Below are 13,419 nucleotides of genomic sequence, written 5' to 3' on the forward strand. Positions count from 1 at the left end.
TGGCCTTTTGACCCTAATCTTTAAGAAATACGCCGTGAGTAAAAAAGCCATATGTGTACAAATATGTCTCCAGTCTCAGTAAACAAAGAGGCTAAAATAGATTAAAGATGGCTTGGATGAATATGTATGTTTATGAAGCACAGCTCTCCAATTTAAATGTAGATATAGCAAAGAGGGAGTAAGTAAGGAAAACCATACTTTTGCATCTTTGTTTGTGTGCCTCTACAAAGCCAGAACAGATGTGAGTCCTGGCAGGGTTGGAAACTGGAAATATCTTGAAGAAAAACAGCCCAAAAAAGAAACACAGGTGCAGCATGTTGTAATCCATCTCAATGAAGCAATAATGATGTCCCTGGAACAAACCCTGGTTGTTCAGAGATTTTTAATGTAAGGTAAACACAGAAGCCAGTTGTTAAAGTGAGCAAATATGAGCAAGATTTTCTTACAGTATGTTGTTTTTTATTGGAAATTCGAGACATTCAGAAACGTCTAAAAAAATTATACAATGTAATGTAAATTGAAGAGCCTGAGCTACACTGGATTTCTTGATCTTTTTCTCTAAAAGACCAGACTTTTTATTAAATTGATCTTTCCCAGTATTTATCAAGCATATCCTTTGCATATTTGCTTTCCCCAGATTTTTATTTATTGTGTAGTATTTAGTTTTTTATTGACTTAACACTGAAAAAGTATCATTTAAGCATAAAGGTTGTTATTTTGGGAAAAATACTCACCTACCTATAGCATCAGTGAATTATTTAATTTTTTAGTTAGACAAAGCATAAGAGGTGTAAGAAACGTCTAGAAATGAAAACCTAATGTGCTACACAGACACGATAACAGTTCTTTCAGGCTGCCACAACATGTATTAGACATCAGCAGACAACAAGAAGTCCAGCTTCTAACAGAAAAGTTGCTCTATTTGTTTCCTTCTGAAGTATCAAATTCTATCCATCATAGAATACTCTGGATTATTACATGTTGGCAGTCTTTTGGAAATCTCACAGTTAAGATATGGGTCTACTAGCTCTTCACGTAATACATGCATGTGCTGCTACTGTTGCTAACTGTGCTATACATTGCTAAACACTGTTTAAACTCTAATTATGTTGTAGTTTTGAAATACTGGTGAAATCCTGTTTACTGCAGAGCTGGGTAATACGAACTGCTACTTCTCAATCACAGAAAGGCTGCTAAAGGCTCCTTTATAACAATATGTCCCTGCTTTACCTTGCTGTAAAATCTTAACTAATTGCTTTGCCAGTAACATTTGGAAAAATCCCTGTGATTTAAGATAAAGCATAATAATTTCACTCAATGAGGCTGACCTACCTAACACAACATTCTTCCTGACTTCTTATTTAACACTCTGCTACTTGTAAAGCCAAGTTTCAACAGAATACTTCCACCAAGGTCTTAAGACATTTATTTAATCCACTATTTTTGAATTAATTTAATTTGCCAAATAATTACATGAGTGAGGAGTTTCACAACTTGCAGCTGTGCCTCATCCCACCGCTGAGACCAGTGTTTAAATTTTATTTTGTACGAGGTCAGCTCTGTGTGCCATTAATGAGTAGCCGAGCAAATTGCAGTGCACAGTTTGATTTTTGCTGATGTTAGAAAGACAACTTTCAGCTGGGTTAATGAACCTCAATGTAGAATACTCATGAACCCAAATTAGAATGTGAGATATGAGCCAGGATTTCAAAGAATAGAATATATAATTGTCACAATTATTTTAAAAACAATGAATATTGTTTTGAACAAGTGTTAATAATAACTAACATTTACAGATTTTTTTTATCATCACCAACTGAAACAATGCATTTTATTGGGACTTTATGTAATAGATAAATACAGTACAACATTGTGAAGTGGATAGAAATGTGATTATTTATTTTTAAACTGTACAGCAAACAAAAGTCTCCAACATGCAATGTGAATTATTATATTTAGGCATAAATTTGCTTTGATGTAAACTATTCCACTGTAGGTCTGGATGCATTTTTTTGCTTGTTGTCTTAGTGGAAGGTGAAACTCTGACCCAGTCTTTTGCAGCCTCTAATAGGTTTCCTTTCATCAACTATGAGAAGGCGTCTTGTCTCTGCTGACAAAAGTGCATGATGCTACCGCCACTATGTTGTGGGGATGGTGTGTTCAGAGTGATCTACAGTGCCAGTTTGCATAACACATAGCATTTGGCATATAGGTAAAAAAAGTTTATTTTTGGGTCCATCTGACCATAGCACAAATTTCCCATGTGCTCTACATGGATTTCCCCATCTAAGATGTGGATCACTGCAGCTCCATCAGAGTAACCATGGACCTTTTGGCTGTTTCTCTAATTAACACTCTACTTGCCTTGCCTGGCCTGTACGTTTGTCAGGCTGTCCATCTCCTAAACCTCAACGGTAACGGTAAGTGTCCTGAAAGGTGCTTTTAAATAAATATATTATTATCCTTATTATTAACGGCCAGGGCCCTGCACATTTTAAATGTGTTCCTGCTCTAGCACAGCTGATTCTATTGAAAGAAATTACTCCTCAGTGTGATTTTTAGACTGGACCAAACACCGTCATGCAGTTGTAACAGATTGTTTGAGCAGTTTGAGCACGACAAAAAAAAGTTTGTCTCATCACAGACATTTATTGTTTTGTTTTAAACTTCCCTATAGTCAGGGTGTGCCAAGTGCGCAGCTTGAGATAAGTTTGTTTTGTGAGTGATAAAAGCTTCTTCAGCTTCTGTGGTCCATTCCAAGGGGGCAGTGAGATTTCTCATGTCCTGTTTTTTCACTAGGTCCCTAAGGGGAGCTGTGAGATCAGTGTAGCCGGGGACAAATGATCTACTGTATCCTGTAAGGCCCAGAAATGACAACATGTCTTTCACAAAGAGTGGTTTTGGATGAGAAAGTACTGCAGGAGACATACCGGTCCCTGGCTGGGAGATCACCTGCCCAAGAAGTCCACCTGTCTTATGCAGATTTGAAGTTTGGCCTTACTGACTTTGTAGCCTGTCTTGGCCAGATGTGAAAGAACTGCAGCAGTAGCCTCCAAACATTCAGTGACAGTGGGAGTGGCCAAGAGAATGTCATCAACATACTGGATGAGTGTAGTGTGTGGTGGGAGTGGGCAGTCCTTTAAGGAGTCTTTAAGAACTTGGTTAAAGATTCCTGGGGAGAGAGCAAACCCCTGTGGCAAACGAGTGTATTGGTACCTATGTGATCTATAGGTGAAAGCAAAAATGTCCCTGCATTCTTCAGCTAAAGGCAGGCAAAAGAAAGTATTGGCCAGGTCAATGCATGTAAACCATGCATGTTCAGGATTAAGATTAGTGAGAGCATCATAAGGATTTGGAACAGGGACAGTATGAGTGGACAGTGCTGCATTAACGGCCCTCAAATCATGTTCCATTCTCCATTTCCCTGTTCCTTTTTTCTCAACTGGTAAAATAGGTGTATTCCACGGGGAGGAGTCAGCCAACTCTAATACACCGGCATTCCACAGACCATCAATTGTGTCCTTAATGCCGAGTTCAGCAGCGGGTTTATGAGGGTATTGGGACCTCCAGATTGGTTGATCAGAAGTAAGCTGAAAAGTAATGGGAGTACAGTGTATGAGACCTACGTCCGTGGGACCTTCTGCCCAGAGTGTGGAGGGCATGTTCTGTACAACTGCAGTTGCCAGTGGGTGATCTGATTTTTCTCTACCATGTTGTCTACCACCCTTCCTGTTCTTTGGATAACTGTACAGAGGCGACAACGCCTTCTGGAGCTACATAAATGTCAGTGGTGACAATGTCCCACGTCTTACCCTCCAGCTCATCAGCAAAGCTTTCCTGGTAGCATTCACAGTTATTTCTGTTATAAAACAGGGTGACATGCGGCGGGTCAGGGGGAGGAATATAGGGTGCCAGAGTGGAGATCCAGGATTTCCACCGAAGGAAGGAAGAGAGAACACCTCTGCACGCTGTGGTTTCTGGGTGTAGCAAGACCCAGTAAATGTCAGCCATAGGATCGGGTAAGGGCTGGATTAAATCCCTCGGTCTGGGGGGTTCTGCGGGGACCCTCAGTGGTGGTCTGGCCAGAGACTGGGCTCATCCCAGGCTGGCAATTGGAGTGAAGGCTGCTGCTGTTGGCCTCCACGTGGCGGACCACCTCTCCCTCTGCGGGGGCGACCTGCTGGTCTTGCAAGTGGACCATACCATCCATTCTTGTATGGACATTCACGAGACCAGTGGCCTGGCTCTTCACAGTAGTAACACACATCAGCATTCCCCCACCTCCGTGGCGGCCCTCGCTGGAATCCCCTTCCCCTGGGCCCACCTCGTCCCCAGAAACGACCAGCATGTGCCTGATGAGGACCAGAGGTCATAGGCCCCTGTGCAAACGTGTTCTGGTGGCCAGGAAATGGAGGAGCTTGTGGTGGTTGGGACACAGCACCTTCATACATTATTTTGGTGGTTTTATTCTCTTTCTTCTTTTCCCCTGCTTTTTGTTTTGCTTCAGCTAACTGCATTTTTAGTAACTGAGTCTGCAATGCTTTAAGTTCTTCCTCATCCTTCTTATGTTCCTCTCTTATTTTAGATAGATGGTGAATTAAATGGCGATCACACGTTCCACTATCAGCCCCTGGCAAATCAGGATTGTCTTCCATGTTGGTTTTAACCTGTGTGGATAAACCTCTCAGCACAGCGTCTCTGAACCAATCCCTCTGTGAGCCCTCATTGGCTGGATTAGTTCCTGTTTGTGTTTGCCACATGGATTTGCATTGATCCAAATATTCTCTTGGATTGGTGTTTGGATTCCATTCAAATTTAGGGATAGTGCACCCCCTGGTTACAGGGTATAGGTCCCTTAGAGCGTCCCCTATCCACTGGCAATATCGAGTGAAAGGGTCTGAATCTAGGGCGAAGGTGGTGTGAGCTGTAGTTTCAACCTCTCTACAGGTGTGTGGTTTCATGCAACGTGCTGCAATCGCGCGGTAGTCACCTAGAGCCAAAGTGCTGCCTGCCGTCAGGGAATCTAAAGTTTGTAACCAAATAGAAACCCCCTCAATTATGGGTGGGAGCTTGTCGCAGAGTGTGATAAGATTCCCCCAGGGAAAAAGGCTTATATTTGTGCTGGCCCCCGGTTCCAGGGTGATGGAACAGGGGCATCTGGTTTTTATAGAACCCAGGCTCCCCTCTTGATGCCACTTTGCGGAGGAGGCGTGGTTGCATGATTTGAGTTTCTGGTTGGGGGGCACTGCGCTCAAGTATTCACACCTTAAAAGTATTCACACCTTGTGAAACTCTCCTTCCATCTTTATTCAGTTCAAATTCACTTGCTCCAATGCTTCTCAATCATACATCAAAACAGCAATCAGTTATCTGTCCTTGTTAACACCGCGAGGTTCGCCAGACAAATAACTGCATTAACACAACAGCAATGAGAGTTTTGCTGACCGCAGCGCTCCTCTCCACTCAAATTATTTCTCACTCAATCCTCCTGACAACGTCTGTATCACAGATTATATTTTCCGTGAACAGCTCATGTATTTTTCTTTTCCTGCTCTCGGTGGAGGTGGACGCTTTTCCTCTGTCACCCGCACCCCTCCCATATCTGCCCTGCTTCAGCTCTGTGTCTTGTGTTTTTTTTGGAGCCTCTTTTAGCACATCTTCCAAATTCTTCCAAAATATGGATTTGGTCAGCTGGTCTCTCAATGCAATTGATCAAATTTTCTCGACGAGAAGACAGGGGTCGGGAGAGCCCACGTGCCCGGACGGGACATTTTTCTCCGGATACACGATGGACTCCTGGCAGATGTGGAGGATTGTGTGTCTGTCGATAATGTCAGTCGAGGATGTGGAAGATGTGTATATAATTGGATGTTTGATATCAGGATTTCTGCTTTTTGGAGTCAGCGGTTACCTGGCATATCGAGAAATTCGGAGAATGTCAGCAGCTGTTCTGGCCATTGTAAGGCTGCCTGGCATATGTGATGGGATCTTCAGAGCGATCAGCACTCAGACTGAGATGTTACGTGAGCTGAATCGCAGACTGGATGTGATCCTTACCCAGGATCGCAGGCAGGTTGCAGTTCCTGGACTCAGGAGTGAAATGGGATAAATCTTGGAGAAAGTTGTTCGCTCGAATCTGGCAGAAAGACCAGGAATTTGGCTGTTTGGATTCGCCTTTGAGAAGCACCAGCGAGACTCTCAAGCTGACGGAAAATTAAGAGTCAGCCTAACCCAAATAATTATTGTTTTTCTGAATCTGGCTCCCCTGCACGGCCTTGATGACTGGCTATCTTCAACTTCTCCTGGAAGTTATGTAAACATGACGCTCTGCTCCCTCTGCCCCCTCCCTTCCCTGAGGACATCTGTGGACCTGCTCAGAACTTGGCCGGTTGATGTATTCCAACGAACCATCAAGGACAATGGCCTCTGGGACAGTGCTTCATGGACTTACTTGCACACACTCACTTGCACACACACACATGCTCAAGATAAACATATGCACCCCTCACACCACCTTCACCGTTCCCGGCATGCTGTTGTTTTGTAAAGTTGTTGCTTCTTTGTGCTGAGGTTTTTTGCAATCTCAAACTGTATCCTGCTAAGGATAAAGTGTAAAATAGGATTTTTTTCCCCCTCTACTTACCTAATGTGGCCTCTTTTCTTAACCCTTAATTCCAAGGGACACAAACCCCGTTTTGAGGGACTCTAACCCTTCTCAAGAGGGACTCAAACGCTGTTTAAAACCACTTTCAGAATTCGTAGTTTCCCACACTACGGGCCTCAAACCCAACACAATAATGAATTTTCGTCAAAAAACATGTGGAGTTGCCAAACTCAGGAAAAAATCTTCAACCTCTTTTTTTTTTTAAACTATTAATACTATTATTTAACCTCGTTCAGATTTCCTTACATTTTTCTTATTGAATAAATTTAGCACAGTTTTCCACTTACTTGGACATAAGACACCATTTAATTTAGGCCTATCGAAAAATGCCAAAAGCAGAATTTGATTTAAACAGGTTTCCACTTTACCTTAATATGCTGTGACGGGTACCCTTGGTGTCAGATGTCCGTTCGTGGTCTCTGTTTTATCCAAATCTCTCTGCTTTTCCCAAAATCACGTTGGGAGTCACCAAGTTGATGGAGTTGTTCCCAGAAACTCCTGCGTGCTCGTTTGTTTTGGTAAAGCTAAGTCCTATGCTATACTGTTTTATTAAACTAAATAATACAAGGAAACACAGTTTCTTTCGCCCGGCCGGGGAGACGTGTCAGCTGAGTCACCACAGCACTTCTGACTTTTCCTCCCCAAAGACAGGGTTTTTATTCAAAAGCAAGGCGTGTACAAATACAAAGAAAAAACATATATTTTTAGCGAGTGTCAGTTGCACTCTTACACCTGGCATTCAGCTATCTGTTCGACCTTCCCAACATTCCTGCTATTCTACTTTTGGACCTTCACAACATTCCTGTTATTCTGCAGACATGTACAGAAATATCTTCACAGTTGCAGGGCAGATTATAGCCAATCCAAACACACACACACACACCTGTTTTGAGCAAGCCACTAAGTTACACAGTATATTTCATTACACACATTATTAATCCTAACTTGAGCATAGCAATGCAGACCCTATTAAGTATACATATTACATATTACGTATTACATATTTTCCAACAGTAAGGATGTGATGAGTTTGTCTGCCGGCAAGGATCAAAGATGGAGCTGAGAAGGAAGCAGTCACAGATGAGGGTGTCATAAAGAAGGTGGCTGATTGTGCTGAACAGAGGACACACTGATCTTAAGATGGTGGAGACTGTGGAAGTGTGTTGTTACAAGATAATGGTGTTTATGACCTGTTTACGATGCAGCTGTTTTTCCCATTCTTAGAGAGCGACATTCATTGTAACTAGGGTACCCCCAAACATAATAAAAAGAGAGGTGCGAACAGATGGTTTTCAGAGCGGTAGGAGATTTGTAACTGAAAGCACATCCCTGTCCGTTCTCCTCGCAGCGAGTGAAATAACTAATTCTTTGTCTTTCTCTTCTTTTTGTGATGTTATAAGTATTTTAGGTTGTTTGAACCTGACAATTATTATTTACAAAGGCAACAAAACTATGAATCAACACACATTGAATTATATAGTAAGCAAAACATGTGAAATAAGTAAACATTTTTATGTTTTAGATTCTTCAACATAGCCACTCTTTGCTTTGATTGCTGCTTTGCACCATCAGCATTGTCTTAAAGAACTTCATGAGGTATAATCACCTGAAATGGTTTTCAAAAGAACTTCCCAGAAGTTCATTGAGAGATGGCCAAAATGTAAAATTTAATCACAGCAAAGGCAGCTAGTTAAGGAATCTAAGATATAAAAAAAAAACATAATTAAAATTGGTTTACAATTTTACGTTTGCTGCATAATTCCATATGAGTTAATTTACAGTTTTTATGCCTTCAGTGAGAATCTAGGTACAATGTAAATAGTCAAAAACCTAAAGAAAACCATTCAATGAGAAAGTGTTTCAAAAAACTTTTGACTGGTAGTGTATGTACCTTCTAAGGTCCTTTTATGGGGTGCCGTTTAGGACAGAAACAATTTTTTCTCTCACACACACCACTAAAACTGTTGCATACATTACTATAGACACAGTGACACACACTAAAACACCTATGCCGGTTTGAATGAGAGGTCAAATCTAGGTGTGTGTGAACTAATACTAGGCTGAATGAGAGGGTATACGTGTGTGTGAACTAATACTAGGCTGAATGAGAGGGAATACATGTGTGTGTCTGAACTAATAAGAGTGAATGAGGTAATTTGTAGTAGAATGAATGAATTACAATACATGTACGCGTAAGAGTTCATTGTGCTGTGAGTGAGAGGCTTGTACTTGTCTGTGTGAGAGGTAAACTTGTCACGGAAGAGGCGGGGTAAAAGTTGGCTTGCGCATGCGTAGATCCCAAACTGAGCGACATTGCTTTAATACAGAGCGTCCAGTAGGTGGCAGCGAATTATCGGCCAATAACTATGAGCTCCAGAGAAGAATGCGAAACATGGCTAATGGCAACGTGAGTAAAGACAGAATAGGTCAAGCAGCCGCAATTTTAAATAGTATTTTATCATCACCGGAGGCAACAAGCAGTGTGACCTTCGCCTTAAACGAAAGAGCTTCTTTGACCCCCCGCAGTGATTCGGTTGAGACAGAATTAGCATCTCTGTTTCGTGCTGGAGCAGCTAGCCGAAGTTCGGCGGTGTCAACAGTAAATCAAGGTAAAAAATATTTTCTTTATTCCGCTTTTTTTTTTTTTTTATTAAAGTAAAAATTTTGTTTTCTAAAGAAATTGGACAATTTATTAACCCGGCCATCAAATCCCGACCTAGCTTAACTGTTGTGTAAACACTGACAAAAGTATTGCTCCGATGCTCCTCATGCTGAAAACTCTTCTACCAACACAGGACCAAGTTCGGTGGCTCCTGTAGCTCCACGTTTCCAAGCCCAGCAGTGTTTTGGACCTTGGACTACTAACAGGAGAAGAAGGTAATATTTTTGTTGGTCTTCATTTAGATTGCTAGCACAGATTCTGCATAATATTTGTTGTTCCTGATGAGAGAATATAGCTAACTCTGTCTGGATAATTGGCATAACGTTACATACAAATAATGACACTGTCTGTAGGGTGAGTGGTCATTACACTGTGATGGTCTCTATTACACTGTAGAACTAATTTATTTAAATTTAAATGCTCTCTGTCTGTTTTAGATGCATAGTTTCCTTTGTTGATCATCGGATTTCTCTTCAGTTAAGTATTCAATTCAATTCAGTTTTATTTATATAGCGCCAATTCACAACACATGTCGTCTCAAGGCACTTCACAAAAGTCAGGTTCATACATTCCAATTAATCCTAACCATTGAACAGTGTAGTCAAAGTTAGTTATTTATTCAAATTGGATAAAAAGTTTTTCGATCTAAGGAAACCCAGCAGATTGCATCCAGTCAGTGACTTGCAAACATTCCCTCCTCCTGGATGAGCATGTAGAGACAGTGGACAGTCACTGGCGTTGACTTTGCAGCAATCCCTCATACTGAGCATGCATGTAGCGACAGTGGAGAGGAAAAACTCCCTTTTAACAGGAAGAAACCTCCAGCAGAACCAGGCTCAGTGTGAGCGGCCATTTGCCACGACCGACTGGGGCTTAGAGAGAACAGAGCAGAGACACAAAGAGAATAAAGAAGCACTGATCCAGGAGTACTTTCTATGGGAAGGAAAAGTAAATGTTAATGGATGTAGCTCCTTTAGTTGTTTCATCTAGAAAGAAAGAACAGAAACTCTGAGCCAGTTTTCAAGGTTAGTGTCTGAAAGAGAGCACATAGAGTTAGTCACAGTAAAGCTCAGTCAATCACCATGTCTAGGAGAGAGAAAGGGTTAAACACTAAAAGACAGGGCCATGTGGATCATTGGTAGAGGGTGAGCATTAAGTTGTTGCCAGCAGAAGCTCGGACGATTCCCCCCTCCAGAAAGGTGTCACAGGTAGACACAGAGTCAGGCCAGGTGTAGCTTCTAGGAAGAGAAAAGAGAGAACAAGGTTAAAAGCTGAAATAACAGCAAATAATGCAAAATTGGAGAGTAGTGTGAGAATGTAGCGAAGAGGGTGAAAGTGGTCATTATGTCCTCCAGCAGCCTCAGCCTATAGCAGCATAACTACACAGATAGTTTCAGTTCAGATTATTTAGTTAAACGGCGCTTATTTACAACAACGTCGTCTCAAGGAACCCCACAAAGGGTCCCACTGATGGTCATTGTTATACTAAAAACCACAATGATCGGGATACCTCTCTCTTTCAGATTGATTATAACCACTGGAAAAGAGAAGGTGGTCATACAGGTAGCAGAAAAGTATGTACTCTGTAAACTTCTTAAGTCTGATTCTCTCTTTTCCCCATTCCACAGGAGTTTTTCCTGGCTTCAAGAAATCCTTCTGGACTGAAGACTGGAAACAGAACATCTCTGTTTAACATATCTGAGCCAGCAAATTCAGTCCCAATGCAACTTTCTATTATTCTTGTTCTGCTGCTGCAGCTGTCTTTTCTTACTTCCTTTACATTAGGAGTCAGTGAAGGCGATGTCCAACAATTTTTTTATGGATGCGCTACATTGTATAGAACTAATTCAAAGGGAAAGAACAGGTGACATAAGTAGCCAGGATAGGCTTTACAGAGAACTTGCTGATCACACTCAGACTTTATCTGCAATCCTGTCAGTGTCACTGTTTAATGAGTTAAGATACCATGCATATAGAACAATGATTGAAGACTTGTATACCTGTTTTCAATCCATTTTAGAAGAATATGATGCTATGCTAAGATCTCATGAATTGAACCCTAGATGTCTGCTTCCCCCAACAAAATGGACTGGTTTTCCAGGGCGCCCACGATATGACATCACATCATTGCAAATTTCTCACTGCATTTCAATTGGAATGAACTGGCAGCAGATTGCATCTGCCTTTGGTATTAACCGTCGAACTCTCTACAGATATAGACAACACTTGGGAATCCAACCCTTACAATATACTGTGCTGACAGACCAAGACTTAACAAGAGTTGTGACTGACATTCTACAAAGGACACCAAATGCTGGTGAAACTTATGTGCTTGGGAGCCTTGCATCCAGAGAAATACGTATTCAGTGTTGGCGTGTTAGACAGTGTCTACAGGTTAGTGGTGTGAAAGAAAATGTTATATTCACAAACATCATAACAATATTCTCCTTATGTTCACTATTCTAATATTTTGACTCCATAAACAGGAAGTTGATCCAATTGGACGGTCATTCCGCAGGAGGCGTACCATACGCCGACGGGTTTATAATGTTCAGACACCAAATCAACTATGGTAGGGTAACAATTTTTTTATTTTACACAAAAGTATTATACATTGTTTTGCATTGTACTAGGTACCTTATTTAACTGTTCTTTAATGCTAATGTTCAGTCGACAAAAGGTCATGTTGCAAACGCAAGCCTCATTGTTTACTTTTAGAAATACCTTTTTAATATCCCAGTTTTAATGAGTGTAATAAAAATGCATTTCCACAAAAAGAATGAATGTTTATTTTTTTTAGAACAATCTCTTTTTTAATACTTGGTTTAATCTTGGGCACACTGTCTTGACCTGTTCCCACATGTGTATAAGCATTAAGATGCTGCATGGCGTTTTGCTACCTTTATGTTTTTGAGTAAGGTTAGGTAAATCTGAAGTACGGTGAACAATAAGTAGGAATACTGATTGTTGAAACAGTTGTTTATGTTGTTCCTTTTAAATTGTGCTTTTTTTTCTTTAACAGGCATTTTGACAGTAACCACAAGCTGGTGAGATGGCGAATGGTTGTTCATGGCTGTGTGGATGGCTTTAGTCGAACTATAATATATCTAAGATGCTGTAACAACAATAGAGCCTCTACTGTGTTGTGCCTGTTTGTAATGGGAGTGAATCATTTTGGTTTGCCTTCAAGAGTAAGGTGTGATCATGGAATGGAAAACACACTTGTGGCTCGTTTCATGTTGGAAAGACGGGGGCTGAACAGACGTAGTGTCATTGCAGGCTTGTCAGTACATAATCAGCGCATTGAAAGATTGTGGGCAGAGCTCAATAGGGTGGTCGCGAACCATTTCATAAATCTTTTTAGTTTCATGGAGCAGCATGGTATCCTTGACTCTTTGAATGAGATTCATCTATTTTGTCTACATGCCAAGAATTGAAAGAGCAACAATAGAGTTCAGAAACCAATGGAATAACCATGGCCTCTCCACACAGAATGGGCAGACTCCACTTCAGTTGTGGCACACAGGTGTCATAAACAACATGGCACAACAAAATACAGCCGTTGATTCTATTTTTGAGCTACATGAAAATTTTGGAGTAGATTATGGGGGACCATTGCCCGATATTCAGACTAGAAATAATGTTGTTATTCCAGATATTGATGTAGGCATAAATGACACGGCACTTAATTTGATGCACCGCACATTTGATGCACTGCAAAATGATGGAAACTATGGCATCGATTTATTCTGCTCTGTAGTAACCTTTCTTGAACAATATCAGTTGTAATCTACAGAATTGAGTTTTTTTGAGCAAAATTAAAATTTTGAAAGTGAAGATAATCACTAAATGTTTAAAACTGAAATGTTCTGTCACTTTGTGAGAATACATTTACAGTAATAAGATTTAAATGCGTATTGTATTTTATTTGAGGTTTAGAATGTATGTAAAGCTGAAATAAACAGTACTGACAATACATTACTCAATCTCTCTGTTTTCACATTCTGGAAGGAGTACATTTACAAAACGAGAAGTATAAATTAAAAGAGAAGATAAACATTGGTGTAGACCACCAGATTGAACCAGTAAGCAC

At 40.9% G+C, this 13,419-nt stretch overlaps 2 protein-coding genes and 1 long non-coding RNA gene across 4 annotated transcripts in view; 2 read left to right on the plus strand and 1 right to left on the minus strand.

Annotated features, from left to right (window-relative positions):
• Window positions 1-13,419, minus strand: part of zmat4a (zinc finger, matrin-type 4a) — a 277,406-nt gene that overhangs the window by 29,371 nt on the left and 234,616 nt on the right. The gene's annotated exons all lie outside the window — the stretch shown is intronic.
• Window positions 8,866-9,851, plus strand: LOC124878434. Its single transcript, XR_007040767.1, has 3 exons — window positions 8,866-9,273; window positions 9,460-9,541; window positions 9,764-9,851. It is a non-coding gene; the product is annotated as an uncharacterized LOC124878434 (long non-coding RNA).
• LOC124878433 lies at window positions 10,888-13,302 on the plus strand. Of its 2 annotated transcripts, XM_047382380.1 has the most exons (4): window positions 10,888-11,514; window positions 11,590-11,720; window positions 11,813-11,898; window positions 12,349-13,302. In XM_047382380.1, exons 1-4 carry the CDS (start codon window positions 11,127-11,129, stop codon window positions 12,761-12,763), a joined length of 1,020 nt encoding a protein of 339 aa, XP_047238336.1. In that variant the 5' UTR covers window positions 10,888-11,126; the 3' UTR covers window positions 12,764-13,302. The 2 variants fall into 2 exon arrangements, with proteins under 2 accessions (XP_047238336.1, XP_047238335.1); XM_047382379.1 differs by having other exon boundaries at window positions 10,888-11,720.

Source organism: Girardinichthys multiradiatus, chromosome 12, assembly GCF_021462225.1.
Source record: "Girardinichthys multiradiatus isolate DD_20200921_A chromosome 12, DD_fGirMul_XY1, whole genome shotgun sequence".
Classification (NCBI taxonomy): domain Eukaryota; kingdom Metazoa; phylum Chordata; class Actinopteri; order Cyprinodontiformes; family Goodeidae; genus Girardinichthys; species Girardinichthys multiradiatus.